We start from the raw sequence: 19095 nt of genomic DNA, 5'->3' as shown, positions 1-19095 counted from the left end.
AGCTGTCAACGTAAAGGGTTTTATTTTCCTCTAAATGTTTTAGAGGATAGAAATAAGTAAAAAATAATATTATTTATAAAATTTGAAGTTGTTACGTGGTTAAAATGCTAAATATTACACACAATGACATCAGAAATATAATGTTAAACATTCACGCGCTCACCTGTTGGCTCTCGAACGTCCACGCGCTGTCTGGTAATGACGCATCAAGCGTGTTTAACGTGTCTGTAAAGTTTGTGGTGCTGCTGGGCTTAATGAGGGTGAGATCACTGAATTCGGACATTGGAGAGAGATAAGAGCCAAAGGACTGACTCTGAGACATCATATCCCCTCCCAGAACCTCCACATACTTAATTGGCCCGTCAGTGTTGAGCTGGATCTGCAGGTTTCTGTTGGGGTTTTTGTATCCAGAATCAGTTCGTCTGATGCAGCAGCTTGAACTTCCGATGCTGCTTTTAACGCATTTCACAATCAACGTGAACAATGTCAACACAGATAAAACTGATACGGTTCCCAAAGAGATGATCAAATATAAAGTGATTTTGCCACTTTTTTTGTTGTTGTTTTCTGAAGTTTTCATGTTATATTCAGAGATGGGCTCATAAACGCCCTCCTCTATCAGTATGTCCACAGTAACTGTCGTGGACTGCACTGGTTCTCCATTATCCTTTATCTCTATGACCAGTCTCTGAGAGGAGTCATCGTGCTCTGAAACAGCGCGTTTAGTCCTCACCTCTCCCGTATGTAAATTCACACTGAACAGAGACGCGTCCGTGGCCTCCGCGAGCCTGTAGAACAGCCAGGCGTTATGACCCGAGTCCGCGTCCACTGCTGTTACCTTAGTAACGAGATGTCCTGCTTTAGCAACACGGGGCATCCTCTGATGAGAGACCGAGCCCATGGATGTGGACGGATAAATGACAGCAGGTGCATTATCGTTCTGGTCCAAAATAAACACATGAACAGTAGCGTTGCTGCTCAGAGATGGAGAGCCTTGGTCTTTGGCAAGCACAAGCATATGAAAGATTTTTATTTTCTCATAATCAAACGAGTGCATGCTAAATATACTACCGTTTTCTGCGTTTATGTATACATAGGAAGAGACAGGCACTTCTCGAGTATTAGTATCCAGAACTGAATACACAATTTTAGCATTTTGTCCTGTATCCAAGTCTGATGCCGTCACCGATGCTAATATTGATCCTGGAGCGCTGTTTTCTTTAATATAAACCGAGTACACACGTTCAGAGAAAACTGGAGCATTATCATTGACATCTAGTATATTAACTGTAATGAACCTACTTGATACTAGTTGAGGTGATCCAGAATCTGATGCTTTGAGCTCGATATCATATCTAGGAAATTTTTCTCGATCCAATTGTAAATCTGTTACCAGTGCGTAATGGTTTGCAAATGTTGGCTTTAATTTAAATGGAGTGTCTAGTGACATGCTAAGTGTTACATTAGCATTTAAGCCGGAATCCAAATCCTTAATATTTATTAAAGCTACCATTGTCCCAGCGGGCTCATCTTCTCGCACAGGTTTGGGTGAGGATGTGATGGTGATCTCAGGCACATTATCATTCACATCTAAAACATTCACCTGGACTCTGCAATGTCCTTCCATTGCAAGTGATCCTTTGTCTCTTGCGCGTATGTCAATTTTGTACGAGGTGCTGGTTTCATAATCAAGATGCTTAGAAACGACTAATTCTCCAGTAATGGAATTAATATAAAATACACTTGAATAGTTTCAGGTGTGTCTTGCCGCAAAGGAATACTCAACCTCACTGTTTACACCATCATCCAAATCAATAGCTTTTACAGTATGTATCATTGTACCTGGTACTGTGTTCTCCATCACTTTAACCTCATATAAGTCGTGTTCAAATACGGAGCATTATCATTTGCCATCTAGAATTTTCACAGTAATCTGAGTAGTGCCTGATCTCGCTGGATCACCCCCATCAATACCTGTCAAATTAGATGATGTACAGACTGTTTCTCTCTGTCGACGGCTTTTGTTAAAACTATTTCTGGGACTTTTGTTCCATCCTTATCGTTTTTAATGTGCAAAACGAAATGTTCATTTTTATTAAGCGCGTAAGTGCGGTAAAGAGTTCGTTCAACGTCCAGGATCTTGAGCAGGCTTCAAACGAAACCTCGTACCAGCTAAGGTTGACTCAGGCACCTCTATTATGTTTATTTCTGACAAGAATATTGGAGAGTTATCATTAATATCTTGTATGTTAACTTCTACACGATAAAACTGGAGTGGATCCTCTATGATGACTTGTAATGGTAACACACAGCTCGCGCTTTGTCCGCACAATGTTTCTCTGTCTATTACTTCATTCACAAGTAGCTCGCCATTCCTCAAATTCAGCTGAAATATTGCTTACCAGACTCAGATGCTATCCGTAATTTACGATTAGAAATCTCAGATACATCCAAATCTAGATCTTTAGCTACATTTCCAACAATAGATCCCTCCTTGAGCTCCTCCGGTATTGTATAACGAAGCTGCGCGTCTGCATCACTCCACACGGCGAAACACAACAGCACAGCGCCCGCCAGCACAAAATTTCTCCTTTGTATTTGAGTCCTCATTTCCAAACACAACGAATAGGCGTTGGTTCCAGTACCCTGACATGCATATTATTCCCTTAAGCATTCAAAAAAGTAAGGCAACATGTTAAAACGTTTAGCAGTCCAGATTATATTCCGTTAAACATTCCGCTACCAGCACTGCTCATTTTGTCCTAGCTCTGTGCGCAATGGTTTTCAGCGTTATGTTAGGGGGAGGGAGTAGATCCCTTTGTGCAGTACGGTCTCACTATTGGATGAGCGCTTTCCACTCACAACATGCATCAGTCTTAAAGAGGCAGAGCAAAGCACATATGGAATATATATAATAGAAAGCTCAATTTATATCTAATTTCCAAAGCTAAAAGTACAAAACCAAATAAACTAATTTACCTTTTTATTATTACACTAACCACATTTTGACTTTCGAAATAAAAAAATAATAGTAATAATTAAATAATAAAAACACTATATTTGCATAATTTCCTTTTTTTACAATATAATTAAATCAACATTTATAATGTTCATGTTCAAAAATAAACCAATCAACAAAAAACTGTATTTGCATAATTAACTTTTTATAATGACATTAAAATATGTTCAAAACTGATCACATTTCACTCGCTCACCTGTTGGCTCTGTCATTTTTTTCAATACATAATGTCTTGATTAAAATGTATGTGAACACGAAAACACAATGGGTGTGGGACACATTTGTATTTAGATATAAACCGACAGCTCTGAATATAGCCAACGTAACTTTTGTCTCACCTGTTGGCTCTCAAACGTCCACGCGCTGTCTGGTAATGACGCATCAAGCGTGTTTAGCGTGTCTGTAAAGTTTGTGGTGCTGCTGGGCTTAATGAGGGTGAGATCACTGAATTCGGACATTGGAGAGAGATAAGAGCCAAAGGACTGACTCTGAGACATCATATCTCCTCCCAGAACCTCCACATACTTAATGGGCCCGTCAGTATTGAGCTGGATCTGCAGGTTTCTGTTGGGGTTTTTGTATCCAGAATCAGTTCGTCTGATGCAGCAGCTTGAACTTACGATGCTGCTTTTTACGCATTTCACAACCAACGTGAAAAAGGTCAATATACACAAAACTGACACTGTTCCCAATGAGATGATCAAATACAGCGTTATTTTGCCGGTTTTCTTGTTGTCCTCTGTAGTTTTTAAACGATAGTCTGAGATGGGCTCATGAAACCCGTCCTCTATTAGTATATCCACTGTGACGGTGGTGGACTGGATCGGTTCTCCGTTATCCTTTATTTCTATGTAAAGTCTCTGAGAGGAGTCATCGTGCTCTGAAACAGCGCGTTTAGTCCTCACCTCTCCCGTATGTAAATTCACACTGAACAAAGACGCGTCCGTGGCCTCCGCGAGCCTGTAGAACAGCCAGGCGTTATGACCCGAGTCCGCGTCCACTGCTGTTACCTTAGTAACGAGATGTCCTGCTTTAGCAGAACGGGGCATCCTCTGATGAGAGACCGAGCCCATGGATGTGGACGGGTAAATGACAGCAGGAGCATTATCGTTCCGGTCCAGAATAAACACATGAACAGTAGCGTTGCTGCACAGAGATGGAGAGCCTTGATCTTTAGCCTGTACTATGATGTTTAAAACTTTAATTTTCTCGTAATCAAATGTCTGCAAGTTAAATATACTTCCATTTTCAGAATTTATATAGATGTAAGAAGACACAGGCACGTCTTTAACTTTAGAGTCCAAAACGGAGTAGGAGATTTTTGCATTTTCGCCTAAGTCTGGGTCATGTGCAGAGACCGAGCACAATATTGAATCTTGAGCGCTGTTTTCCTTAGCATAAACCGTGTAAGATTTTTCCGTGAATATTGGAGGGTTATCGTTTACATCTGAAATGCTGATTATTACTGTTTTCCTACTAAACAGCGGTGGCGAACCACCATCAACTGCGTTCAGTTCAATTTTATATTCAGGGTAGTTTTCTCTGTCTAGAGGACCGTTGGTAACCAACGCGTAATGATTAGATACTGTAGGGCTCAATCTAAACGGTGGCCCAGGGGCTAACGTAAGTTTAACTTTCCCATTCTCTCCTAAATCTGCATCTTTTGTACTAATTAATGAAACGACCGTGCCATTTGTGGAATTTTCAGGAATTGGGCTTGAAAGAGAAGTAATTATTATATCAGGCGCGTTGTCATTGACATCATTAACTTTTATCTTTACACTGCAGTGGCCCTCCATTTGAGGATTGCCTTTGTCTTTTGCAACTATATCAAATTTATGCAGGCTTGCTTTTTCATGGTCCAGTTGTTTTTTAACTGTTATGGCACCGGTTTGCTGGTTAATATTAAACAATTCGGTATCTGGTGTTTGGTCTGCAAAAAAATACTCGATTTTTCCATTTAACCCTTCATCTAAATCTATAGCCTTGACTGTTACTATTTCTTTATGATTTGTTTCATTTTCATCAACAACAGTCTCATAGAAAGGCTTTTCAAATTCAGGAGCATTGTCATTTATATCTAGAACGACAACAGTGATCTCGCATGTTCCCGTGCGCACTGGATTCCCTCCGTCAGCTGCCGTTAATATTAGCTTATGAGCTTCCTGTTTTTCTCGGTCAAGAGGTTGCTTGAGTACTAATTCAGGAATTTTTACTCCATCTTGTGTTTTCACATTTAAAACAAAATGATCATTAATACTCAGACTGTATGATTTTAATGAATTAGACTGTACATCTGCGTCAATAGCGCTCTCTAAGAGGAATTTTGCTCCTGAATTAAACGATTCAGGAATATTCAGTACACGCTCATTAGATTTAAAACTGGGCGCGTTGTCATTAATATCTTGTATTTCAATCTCAACTCGATGCATCTGCAGAGGATTTTCTAAAACGGCTTGAAGAATCAAAACACAAGGGACATTGTATCCACATACATCTTCTCTATCAATTCTCTCATTCACAGTAAGATCACCCTTCTCCACATCCACAGCGAAATACTGCTTACCAGTCTCAGACGCTATTTGTAGTTTACGATCTATAATCTTAGATACATCCAAACCGAGATCTTTAGCAATATTTCCGACCACAGATCCTTCTCTTAGCTCCTCTGGAATTGTGTATCGAATCTGCGCCTCCGTTGTACTCCAAGGAATAATAAAGACACAGCACCACCAAATCCTCATCAAAAAGATCAGAGATTCCATCGTCACTGACTCCGAGCTTTCGACCTTTTATTCAAATATTCTCAGCGTTTTAAAATAATCAGACCCATTAAAAAATCCCAAACTGTGTATCGATGGCATATTTCTGTTTAGTGTAAGAGGTCCTTGTGATAAAAACGAGTAGTCTATGCGTTCTCTGAGCACAAAGCTGCGTAAGATGCCACAGCCGTGGGAGGGAGTGGATCTCTTTGTCCAAGCGTGTACCTTATTGGCTGACTGTGCATTTCCCTGCAACCAATCCAGTTTGTTAAATATTCTACAGGGGTAGCAGGAGTGAGGCAGAGGCAACGTGGAGCATTCTGTGGAGCCACTGATACAGTGGAGTGAATATATATATATATATATATATATATATATATATATATATATATATATATATATATATATATATATATATTAGTATATTTTATTGTTTAAAAATATATAAAAGTATATATGTGTGTCACTATTTTTATTCACTTGCCATCAAATATCTTGACTGCAATTTAACAGAACTGTTGCTTTAACATTAGACGTGTGCCGTCAAGTGGCGACAGCAAGAAGCGCAGAAGAATATGTGGAAGCAGTGCATGTATTTCTCCCTCCCTCCCTTCCTCTCCCCCTCTCTCTCTCTCTGTTTATGTGGAGGTTATTGTTGAAGGCACTTAATAATTTTACATTTTTACAACCATGAGCTCTAACATTTTTAAACTGTAACATTTATTCATATTTATCGCCTTTAAATGTAATTGCATACATTTTTATATTAGTAGTAAACATGTTTTTTTTATCCGTACAAGACCGCATGATCCTCTTGCAACAAAGGACTCAACCACGAGCGGGGGGAGACGTGCAGCAGAGTGAAGAGTGTTTCAGCACCACGCGGGTGGACAGCGCCACACAGGCGGCCTGTTCCCGCAGCAGCACTCTTGTGTTCAGAAGGAAGGAATGCATTTCCCATGCTTTCCATGTCTGTTTTATCTTCGCTAAAATACTTACATGTTTCACAGTAGTCTTCTGAAAAAAAATCTTTGTGGGCGTAGGAAAAAAACTCGGTTTTGTTTTCCGCACAGATTAACAGAAATGTCATGAATAAACTGTGCACTTACCTGGACATCTGAATTACAAAAAAATCTTCTGGTTATAGCAGTTTATTAAATTACAGAATAATTGTTTCTCAAGTGTGTGTGTGTGTGTGTGTGTGTGTGTGTGTGTGTGTGTGTGTGCACGTGTGTGTGCACATTATTTATTCACATATCTTATTAAGCAAGTAGATTTGGGTACAACAGGGCTAACATTAATTATTTTTTCCCTTTGTATAAATCTAACAATCAAATTTTCTTTAAACTAGATTTTTAAAGAGCTGGGATAAAAGCCCCTAGAATGGGCAATTATGGAATTGGAGCAATAGGTATTTATGTATTGTATTGTACAAACTGTGACAAAATTTGCTATAAGTAGAAAGTATTTGATTTGGTTAGAACAGATTGCAGGTAATCACACTGAACAGAGCTATAAATGGTTATAAAACTTACAGATACAATTCATATAATATATATATATATATATATATATATATATATATATATATATATATATATATATATATATATATATTATATATATAATATATATATATATATATATATATATATTGCCCGGTCAAAAAACAATTGGGGTCAGTTTTTTTCTCTTTTCTTTTTTTAAAGATTATTATTAATATTTTTATAGATAATTATTATGTTTATCATGGCAGCATTTATTAAATGTAAAAAAAAGTTAATTATTTATTAAAATTTTAAATAACTACTTATTTAATGTAGTGTCAAATAAAAAGATTACTCCAGTCATTATTGCTTTTATTACTCCAGTCATTATTGCTTTTATTACTATTACCATTAATAATAATAATTATAATAATAATAATTAATATTAGAGTGACTTCTGAAGAATCGTGTGACTAATCGTGGAGTAATAAAGCTGAAAATGTATCTTTAAAATTACTGGAATAAATTATTAAGTTAAATTATGAACTACTTTTGAACAGTTATTTTATAGTGCAATAACATCTCACAATTTAAAAAATCTACACTGTATAATTGATGAAATAAATGTAGCCTTGGGGAGCAGGAAAAGCTTATTTTAAAACATTAAAAAATCAGACTGACCCTAAACTTTTGACCGGTTTTGTATCCTCATTTTCAGGATTTCAAAGAAAATATTATATCATTTTCCTCTCTTATTTGCATGTGATGACCTCATCAGGAGATTTTTTTGGTGCATATAGTGAACCATAGGTGTTGGTGATCATCAGAGTTTAGAGACAAAGAGAAGTCAAAAGTGCATTGAGCCCCATTGTACCCAATTTCTGAAAATAAAACATTAGCCACCTCCAATTTCTTATTGAAAATATTTAATTCTAAAAAAATTGTTTGTGGTTAATATTTGCACTACATTTTAGAGGCAAGTGAACCTCTGGCATTGCTAAACTACAAAAAAGGAAAATTTCTCTTACCTTTGTTGGTGAAACCCAGGTAAAAAAGCAGGATCAGCAAAAGGAGAGAGGGAGAGAGAGAGAGAGAGAGAGGTTAAAGTCACTGTTAGTATTGTAATAAAATGTTATTCATTTGTGTTTTATGTAATGCAATTGAAACAGCATAAAATAGAAAAAAAATATTGCATTTAATAGGTATGGGGTTGCTTAAAATGTTAACATTTGTTTTATTTTATAAAGGTCTGATGATTTTTACTAAAAGGCATTTCATTTTTATTAAAGAATATTTAATATGATAGAATGACAGTATAAAAGTGTATTGAAAATCACAAGACTGATAATGGTAAACACTACTTTTAACACAAGAGGGAGCCTGGAAGAGATAGAGGGGGAGGGGGGGTCAAGATCATAAAAACATCCCCACCCCCCACACGCACATGGACAAGCCCTACCGTACCCCTTTGATAAAGAAATGGAACAGTCCAACTCAGTCTGTTGCCATGGAAACACACGTTGTCAAGGGAGTATTATGTGTGTTACAGAAGACAGTACAGTATGGACATGCAAATCTGTAGGTGGAGTGGGTTGAGTTTTAGCTGTCTGATCAAAAAAGAACTTTTTAAAGCACTGCATATGAACGTTTATATATGTTGTGTTTGCTCTTATTCTGTATGTGCTTATTTGAAGTCACAGCAAAACGATTACAAGGAAATCGATCATATGATCTAAAGATTTGCGACTGTAAAAGTGTTTGCATCCAACTCTTGTAGGCACATACAGACATAAGCAGATTTTAAGGGAGCAAAAGCAGGACAAAGAATCCCACTGCAGAGAAAAAAGGCCCCTCCTTCCCCCTGGCTGAGAGTCAGCATTCAGACAAACACCAGCACAGACCTCATGTGCTGCCTGAGCTTCACTCACATTGATCATATTGCTGTAATGTAACATTAAATCCCCTACAGTACATTTGCATTGATCACTTCATGTGCTAAATAGTTGTTGTTCATATTAAAGACACCACTGTAGTGATGGTGAGGAAGAAGGTCACTATGACAAACATTAAAGACAAAACAAACACTCTATCATATAGCTTTATGATTTTACACCATGTGCAAGTCACAGAGGAAAAAATGGCATGATTAAATGCAAGCTAAATATATAAGCATGTATAGTGAATTTGTGAGTTACAGTCGACTGGAAACAAACCTTTTGTCATACTGTAAATAGCACAGAAAGTGTTCCCCCTCCTCCTTAATGTAAATGCAATATTTATAGGCACTGTGCGGATACCCTTAGATACAGGATTAATGCTTCAGCTGTGACACAGATTTGATGCTTCAGCTTTCTGACTGTGCTCTCACTGCAGAGAAGCCACTCCTAGCATCAGTGAGAGTTTAAAGGGACAGTCCACCCAAAAATGACAATTATTTTGCTTCTTTGGAGGTCAATGGGTCCCGGCAACCAGCATTCTTCAAAATATCTTCTTTCGTTTTTAACATAAATGTTTAAAACCACAGGAGGGAGAGTAAATGATGAGGTCATATTCATTTTTGGGTGGACTATCTCTTTAATGCAGAACTTATACTTTTACTTTCACCATACTTTGATAGTAAACTTTAATTGTAAAAACACAATAAAAACAAAATTATCCAATGGTGCTTGTTGTTAATCTGTATGAGGATTACGAAAGCGGGTGCATAAAACTTTCAAAAGCATTGCAAAGCAGACCACATTGAGTGAACTGACTGAAGTTCTTGAGTTTTTGGTTGCTCATATACAGACACTGTGTTGTTGGTGGGTCTGAAATTTATATACAAGAACTCACTGTGCAGGGAAATTACTGGAATACAGAGACTCATTTAGTAGAAAGAGTGAAAGAAAATAAAAGCAACAAAATACTGTTCTGTTCTAAACACTGTCAAATTGCATGAAGTGTTTGACATCTATATTTTGCTTACTTCATGTTTCTGAATGTGTTGTAATTCACAAATGTATGAACAGACACATACAAGAAATATGTGTACAATACTAAGACATTGCAAAAATTGGCAGATAAATATTTGCAGCATAACAATACAGTATGAGCCTTTAATAAAACGTCATTTGTTTAGATCACAAGAAAAAATTACGTGCAAAGATTAAACAGAATTTACGGCACATAATGAAATATAAGCAAAAACCCTTAGCTAATATTCCAATAATAAATAAGACAACTAAGTAAAATTTTGATATTGTATTTCAGCAGTTCACAAGTATTAAAAAATATGTTCTGATTTTGCATCAAGCAGCACTATAAAGAACACGTTGTTCTTTTGTTATGGCCATAATATAAGCAGGGTGCGAATTACAGGGGGGTTTGGGGGATTAACCCCTCTAATTAACACTTGATTCCCCTCTGAAGGACATCAAAACAAAATGTATTGGGGGTCAGCTCTCTAATAGTAAGAAATTGCTTTTTCTGATCTCTGATCTATATCTTAAATATTAGTAATTAAAAATGTATAATATGAAAACATTTGATTCCCCCCCTATAATGGATTATACTATTGTGAATGCATAATCAAGCCAATCAATACTAGGAGAAATATCATTCGACAGTCTGAAACTGGCAGTTCTAGAGCACACATATAGACATCTTAAGTATACACAAAACATGTTTCTTGTAAAATATGAGTTTATATCTGCATGTAGCCTAAAAAAAGAAAAATTAGACACATAATTTGTACAGTTTGACATACAGTAACCTCTAAAATAGTCACTAAATATCCCTCAAAACACTGAAAATGTATGTACTTTATTAATAAATTAGATGTAATTTAAATACATTCATGAATTTGATTTACTGAAGCATGTATTACCAAACTACTACCGAAAAAAGTTGACCCACCGATCATCAATGGATAATTCCCACACTGAACATAAGCACAATGGAAAACAGGCAGAAATGGCGGAAGAATATTTTAAGTTATGCAAAGCCTTGATATATTGAGTGATTAATATGTGGAAAAGTAATTAAAATATACAGATATATTTTATGGACATTTTCTTTAAATCAGTATTTATATGGACTATTTCTTATTATAGTTAACATACATTGTGCCCTGTAAATGTGAGATCACTTGGAAAAGGAAGTGTAAAGTGCAAGTGCAAGTAGGAGTTAATGTTAAAGCCTGGACAAATGTGCTACAGAATCTTGTGATTAATGAGTGATATTTTGGTTGATATAGAGTATAGCTGAAATTCACATACTCATCCAGAATATGCAAAGTAATTATATTGAGGATTACATTAGAAAACAAATCTAAGTTATTACAGTATATCTGTAACTATAAAAAAACATGCAAAAAAGGCAGAAACAGCGAGAGATTATTTATTGTATTACAAAGCCTCCGTTTTCACCTTATTCTTCATGTACGAGTGGGCGCAGCCATTTGAATCTTTTTAGCTCGAGACTTCCGCTCTCATTCACTCCATTCATTTTTAGACACTAAAACAGCTCGCTGCACTGCTTGATGTTGCAAACTGATATTTTCTTACTATATGATTCTGCTTTGTCTGTATAATGAAGCAAACACTTTGTAGAGCAAGTAGCTTGACCATTTTCTGTGGTTTATTATTCCTAGTAATTTCTCACATAGGCAGCTGAATCGGAAGTTCTAAAACAAATCGCAAAAAAAGTGAACTTCCGCATTGAAGAATAAAGTCAATACTGAGACATGAAAAAAGTTATAAATGAGAGAAAAGTTAAAAAAGGAGCATTATTGGAGTAATATTTTTTTTTTTTTTTGCAAAATTCTGTATAAACACAGACAAATGTGCCATGGAGTAATACGTTATTTTTTTATGATATATCTAAGTCATGGGTTTCAAACTCCTGGAGTTCCTGGAGAGCTGCAGCCCTGCACAGTTTAGTTCCAACCCTGCTTCAATACACTTACCTGTAGGTTTAATACAAGCCTGAAGGACTCAATTAGTTTCATCAGCAGTGTTTAATTTGGATTAAAGCTAAACTGTGCAGAGCTGCGGCCGTCCAGGAACTGAGTTTGACACATGTGATCTAAGTCAAATCAAACACTGAGAAATAAAAGTACAAGAGCTTTCACTTGAATGGTACCTGTTCAGAAGATTCACTTTTGTGCTTTTGAATACTAAGATGTACCTTTCAAGATACCAATGTGGATTATTTTGGTACATACATGTTTTAAAAGGTAGCACCAGAGTGTATGGTTAAAACTTACCCATTAACTTAAAAAAAAAAAAAAAGATTCAGCACGCTTAAAATCCTAAACAAAAATAAAAACAGCAGAATAATATTTGCGATATTACAAAGTTGTGACATACAGTACTGGGGTGCGTTTCTCAAACAAAGACATAACTCGCAGCTTAACTACCACGATGCATCATCGAGAAACACTTTATCACTAAATTGTTATTATAATAATATCAATAGTCTGAAGTTCTGAACCGCGTTAGTTAAAACACAGACTATTTGCGAATTATTCACACAACTCATATTGGACAAAAATGAATATGTCAATTTTTATTTATTTATTTATTTATTTATTTACTTTATCCAATATGGGTTATGTGAATAATAAACTATTTGCTTGTTTGCTTGCCTTGGTCAGTTTTTTTCTCCATGATTAATACTAGACAGATTTTATTGAGAATTCTCCATTTTGTTTACTGTAAGCAGAGCATAAAACCACTCACACTAACATGTAGCCTAATCTCATACAACTCTGATATACTATGAACAATATTTTTATCTAATTGTTGTCTATAAAATTGCATTTGGTTTCAATAATACATAAATAAAAATATTATATATATTTTTTGGTATTTGGATTACTTTCAAAATGTTTGACATGCTCAAAACACTGAAGAAATGTTGCACATGCATAGAAATATAGGCTTCATTTTCAAATATAAATTAAAACCATATCTATATGCAAATACAAATGCAAATTCTGCTTGAAATGTACATTTTAAATGGACCTTTCTTTACAAGCCACAGCTGCATTAAAAATGGCGTAATGTTTTTGGAGTGCACTAAGAAGGGACTACAGTTGTCACACAGATCATTAAACTCACTTTTAAGAGCAAATTACTTAAAATGTGAGAAAGACAAGCTCTTAGTATCATTTAAAGTGGATGATAAAGTGTTGGAAAGGAATAGGGTATGAAGGGATAACTCGAAATAGACCTACAGTTCTACAGTTAGAACTAGTAATTCTAACTACAGCTCTAGAGGTATAGTTCCAATCGACACTGTTTGTAAAGACAAGGTTTAATATGTTTAGAGGTTTTTAAAACAGTATGAAGTATTTGAAAACAATTGAAGATATATTAAAAAATGTTGGAAACCTGTTCCAATGACTTCCAAAGTATTTGCTTTTCCTACTGTTGATGTATTATGCACATTTTCTGTGTATTCAACCAACCCCCACCCCCCTCGTCAAAAAAAGGCAAAACCTCAAACTGGTTTGGAACAAGTCCTTGTTCAGTAAATTTAGCAATTTTCAGTTTTGGGTGAATGATCTCTTGAAAACATATGGCAAATCCTGCATAAAGCTTGAACACATAACATTTGTGTTGTAGACATTTTACATTGTAGACACTTTGGGACTGGATGAAGGGCTGAGAAAATTAGTGCATCAAAAAAGAAAAGAGAGACTTCTCTCTCACTCGCTCTCTCTATGTGTAGGAAGGTGAATTGTGTGTGAAACTTTCCCTCGGAACCTACATTTTAACAGGCAGGGTATTAATATTCTGATGCTGCAATGAGAGCTAAACCATGAGTCTCACCTCTAAAGTCAGCTCATCAACCTCCTGCTCCTTCTTTTCTCTCTGAACTGTCCCCAAACGACTCTGGCTCACCAGTGTGTTCTGACTGAAGGGCCTGACAAACTTCACGTCACTCATCCTTGAGTCTGTGGTCCCACACATTTCATAATTATAGACGTGTTGTAATGTTCCGTCTGCGTAGACTGAAGGATAATATGGAATTACGGGTAGATTTGCTCCTGATTTATAAAACAGTTTATTCTGCCTCCATCTGTAGATTTTAACTGAAATGATGGAAATAATGGAGACTATGAAGAGCAGGGAAACCACTGCAAGAGCCAGAACTAAATAAAAAGTCAGGTTGTCGTTATATTGTTTCTCATGCGTAAAGTCTGAGAACTCTGACAGCACTTCAGGAAAGCTGTCAGCCACAGCCACGTTAATGGAGACCACAGCTGAGCGAGAGGGCTGTCCGTTATCCTCCACAACAACAGTGAGTTTTTGTTTGACAGCATCTTTATCAGTGACTTGTCGCACAGTTCTTATTTCTCCATTCTGTAAACCCACTTCAAACAGCGCTCTGTCTGGAGCTTTCTGGAGTTTATAGGAGAGCCAGGCATTCTGACCAGAGTCCACATCAACAGCCACCACTTTAGTGACCAGATATCCAACATCTGCAGCACGAGGCACAATCTCAGCCACCACTGAAGCGCCAGTCTGTACTGGATACAGAACCTGAGGAGCGTTGTCATTCTGGTCTTGAATGATGATGTTTAGAGTCACATTACTGGATAAAGGAGGTGAGCCTCCATCTTGAGCTTTGACTTGCATTTTGAATGATTTGAGTTGTTCATAATCAAAGGATTTTTCTGCATAAACTACTCCACTCTCTGAATTTATAGAAATATAAGATGCCAGAGGTGCTCCGTTTAAATCTGCATCGATAAGAAAGTATGAGACCTTTGCATTCGGCCCCCAGTCCATGTCTTCTGCTTTGACAGTCAGAATAGTTGTAGATGGTGGGTTATTTTCAGCTATAAAGGCATTATATGATTCCTGCACAAACTGAGGTGCGTGATCATTCACATCTGATATCTTTAAGTTTAAATCTCTTTAATAGAAAGAGGTGGGTTTCCTCCATCTACAGCAGTTATAGTGATATTGTACTCTGCTGTCTGTTCCCTGTCTAGTTCTGAGTCTGTCACCAGGTTGTAATAATTAGTTAATGAAGAAATGATTTTAAATGGAGAGTTTAGATCAATAGAACATGTAATCTTGCTGTTGTCGCCTGAATCGAGATCTTGAACATTAATCATTGCTATAACAGTTCCTGGTGTAGCGTCTTCAGATACTGCACTGGAAAAAGACATTATAGTGATTTTAGGCTTGTTGTCATTCACATCAATGACGTCAATAATGATCTCACTCGAATCAGTCAAACCTCCATGATCTTTGGCTTTAACTTTGATTGTAAACTGCTTGTGTTTTTCATAATCTATATCACCTATTACTTTAACCTCTCCAGAATCTGTGTCAATAGAGAATAAAGCTTTTACTGTGGGTGTCGCGTGCTCAAAATAATACTGAATGCCGTCACTAGACTCGTCAGCATCGGTCGCACTGACTTTAGTAACGACTGTGCCTTTAGCAACGTTTTCAACAACTGATGTTTTGTAAGATGACTGACTAAACACTGGTGCATTGTCATTAGCATCTAGAACAATAATATTAATCAGTAACGTTGCGGACCTTTGCGGTTTTCCACCATCGAAAGCTGACAGAATCAAACTATGATGCTTTTTATTTTCTCTGTCGAGAGGAGAGTGAAGAACCATCTCAACGTTTTTATTTCCACCAGCACTATTCTGAACATTAAGCTTAAAATGGTCGGTCGGTTGAAGAGTGTATTTTTGTAGTGCGTTCACTCCCACGTCTGGATCTACCGCGCTTTCTAATGGAAATCGCGCACCTACTACCGCTAATTCGCTAATTTCTTGTCCAATTTTAGATTTTGGAAAGACGGGGCTGTTGTCATTGATATCTTGGATGTCAACTGTTACTCGATAAAGCTCCATCGGATTCTCCAAAATGACATCAAAACTCACACTGCAGGCAGAAATCTCTCCACAAAGCTCTTCTCTGTCTATTTTATTCTTGATAACCAGATGTCCGTTTTCCTTGTCCAGGCCAATGTACTCACTGCTTTCCGCGGTGAAAACACGCGCTTTTCCTGAAACCAGTCTCTTCGGCTCAAACCCGAGGTCCGAGGCAATATTTCCAACAAACGAGCCCACCTGCATTTCCTCAGGTATCGAATAACGGATCTGTCCGCTCACGCGAGGAGAAAATAAAGCCATTGCGCACAACGTATAGAAGAATAGCGAGCCATGTCTCCAGCCTTTTCCTCCCGACTCCATTTTTGATCAACAACGATTGAGATGATGCATTCAAAGCAAAGACACGATTAGTTATAGCCTGTTTCCAACAAATTTCCTTGTCTAGATTACAGATCCTGTAGTCAAATCTGAAAGGCGATTTGGAGATCAGTTACGCACCGTCCAAGGTTCTGGGTTGATATCTAAATTATGCCACTGGGTTTTATTAAAAGGAGGGATAAAACACGCTTTCGAAATTCTATATAGGTTGAACAGCGGCACTTAGAGTCCAAATACAGCACTACAGAGAAGTCAGGTAATTAAAAAAAATTGAGATTTTAAAAATTACAATAGTCCTTATGATAAGTTGTGTTATGAAACTGCAAATTCGAAGAACAATATGTTACAGGCAGAGTTGTAACAAATGGATCACAAATTTGACAACCTTAAAAATAACTGGGAAGTATATTTTTAGCTTTAACATAAATTTTGTGTATTTTTAAAGCCTGCTGACCTTTCTGAGATCGCAGTACATAGATTTTGCATCAAATAGTTCCATCTAGAAAACCTTCAAAATTCATTCAGCACTTCACAATCCATAAAACAGAGCAAACAAATCTAAATCAAACAAAGGCAGAAAGCTATTATTATAGAGAGCCATAAATAAGTGACAGAGAGCGTAAAGTAATATTAGGAGCAAAATTTAAAGTAATATTTATACCTAATCCAGCATAAAGTCTAGACAAATGTACAATATAATTATCTAATTAATTTGTAACATTTTTAATACTCTATAAATCATTCATTAATTTTCTTCTCAGCTTAGTTCCTTTACTAATCTGGGGTCGCCACAGTGAAATGAACCGCCAACTTATTCAGCATATATTTTACGCAGCGGATGCCCTTCCAGCTGCAACCCATCACTGGGAAACATCCATACACACTCATTCACACACATACACTACGGACAACTTAGCCTACCCAATTCACCTGTACCGCATGTCTTTGGACTTGTCGGGGAAACCAGAGCACCCAGAGGAAACCGGGGGGCAAACACTGTGAGAACATACAAACTCCACACAGAAACGCCAACTGACCCAGCTGAGGCTCGAACCAGTGACCTTCTTGCTGTGAGGCGAACATGCTACCCACTGCACACCCATGCAGCCTAATAGTCTATAATAAAATGCTGAATTTCAGTTGATGTATGGTTAAAATTCACAGATTCTTGGAACATAGGAAGTGATTTTTCTTTTTTGCTTAAAGGGATAGTTCACATCAAAATGAAAATTTACTCACTCTTTACTCACCCTCAAATGATGTCAAACAATTATAAGTTTCTTTTTTCCTGTTGAACAATAAAGAAGATATTTTGAAGAAAGCTGAAAACCTGTAACCATTGACTTCCATAAGAAAAACAAATACTCTGGATATCAATGATTACAGTTTCCCAGCTTTCTTCTAAATATTGTCTTTTGTATTCAACAGAAGAAAGAAAGTCAAACCGGTTTGGAACAGGTAATTAGTGAGTAAATGATTTAAGCATTTTCAGTTTTGGGTGAACAATCAATTTAAACAATTATAAATTATGTACATGATTGAAATAGTTGTATAGCCTACATTGCCCTGAAATTCCTGAACTGACCATATACACAGATTTGCGACAAGCAGTACAGTCTAGAAAATATTCAAAATTACTTTAGCTTGCAGACAATCTCTATTATACTGTGCCATTATTTAAGTTCTGAGAACAGTGTGAAAGAGAAAACGACAAAAAGGAGCAAGCGCTGAAGCATTAGTTATGCCAAGTTCAGTCTAAACCTGGAAAGAGGTACCACACAATTTTCAGAATAGTCAGTAAAATGTGATGTTGTATATCTGTTTTTAAATCATATGAGTTTTATTCACCGATTTATCAATGCCATAAAAAAGATTTCGCATTGAGTAATGACTTTGAAAACTTTCAAAATCTTTCAGCATTGCCAGAATGCAAAAATTTAGAAATGGCAGAAGAATATTTGCTGCATCACAAAGCCTTGACATACTGAGTCAGCCATAAATTCAAATAAAAGTTTTGAATGAGATCACTAGCAGTAAACAAAGTACAACATAGAGCAGTGTTTCCCAACCCTGTTCCTGAAGGCACACCAACAGTCCACATTTTCAACCTCTCCCTAATCAAACACATCTGAATCAACTCAGCAGAACATTAGAAGAGACTCCAAAACCTGAAGTTAATGGGTCAGAAAAGGGAGACATCCAAAATACTGTTGGTGTGCCTCCAGGAACAGGGTTGGGAAACGCTGACATAGAGCAAGTTCCTTAATAAATATTTATGGAAAATCCAACATAAAGCATGAGCCAGTGTGAGGTAGATAAATTTATAAAATAACACATGAGTGTAATACTAAGGGGTTTTCTCTTGAATGAGATCACCCAGTATACAAAGTCTTATGTCAATTACAGAAATGGGGATTCAAAATAATTAGTTTTGCAATCATTGCTATACACAAACATCAAATCATGGTTTTATGAAGGTGTAAATTATCGAAAAACCCATAAAAAGTCTTGAAGCAGAGAGACAAACACTCTTGCTCTACCTCTTATACTCTGTGTGTGTGCAGCGTGTGTGTGTGAGTGTATGGATATGGGTGTTTT

General features: G+C 36.7%; 2 protein-coding genes and 1 pseudogene across 23 annotated transcripts in view; all 3 read right to left on the bottom strand.

The window, feature by feature from the left end:
* Positions 1-19095, bottom strand: part of LOC130235780 (protocadherin alpha-C2-like) — a 235343-nt gene that overhangs the window by 45436 nt on the left and 170812 nt on the right. The window lies entirely within an intron of this gene.
* On the bottom strand, positions 152-2610 carry LOC130236672 (protocadherin gamma-C5-like; annotated as a pseudogene).
* pcdh1g22 (protocadherin 1 gamma 22) lies at positions 3307-5980 on the bottom strand. Its single transcript, XM_056467424.1, has one exon. The coding sequence runs from the start codon at positions 5782-5784 to the stop codon at positions 3307-3309; it is 2478 nt and encodes an 825-aa protein (XP_056323399.1). The 5' UTR covers positions 5785-5980.

This window comes from Danio aesculapii, chromosome 10 (assembly GCF_903798145.1).
Source record: "Danio aesculapii chromosome 10, fDanAes4.1, whole genome shotgun sequence".
Classification (NCBI taxonomy): domain Eukaryota; kingdom Metazoa; phylum Chordata; class Actinopteri; order Cypriniformes; family Danionidae; genus Danio; species Danio aesculapii.
The sequence above is the reverse complement of the archived record's forward strand: the minus strand, read 5'-3'. Positions and strand labels throughout refer to the sequence as shown.

Coding starts and splice junctions, on each gene's coding strand:
- pcdh1g22 (XM_056467424.1), bottom strand. CDS start 5,784: ATGGAATCTCTGATCTTTTTGATGAGGATTTGGTGGTGCTGTGTCTTT.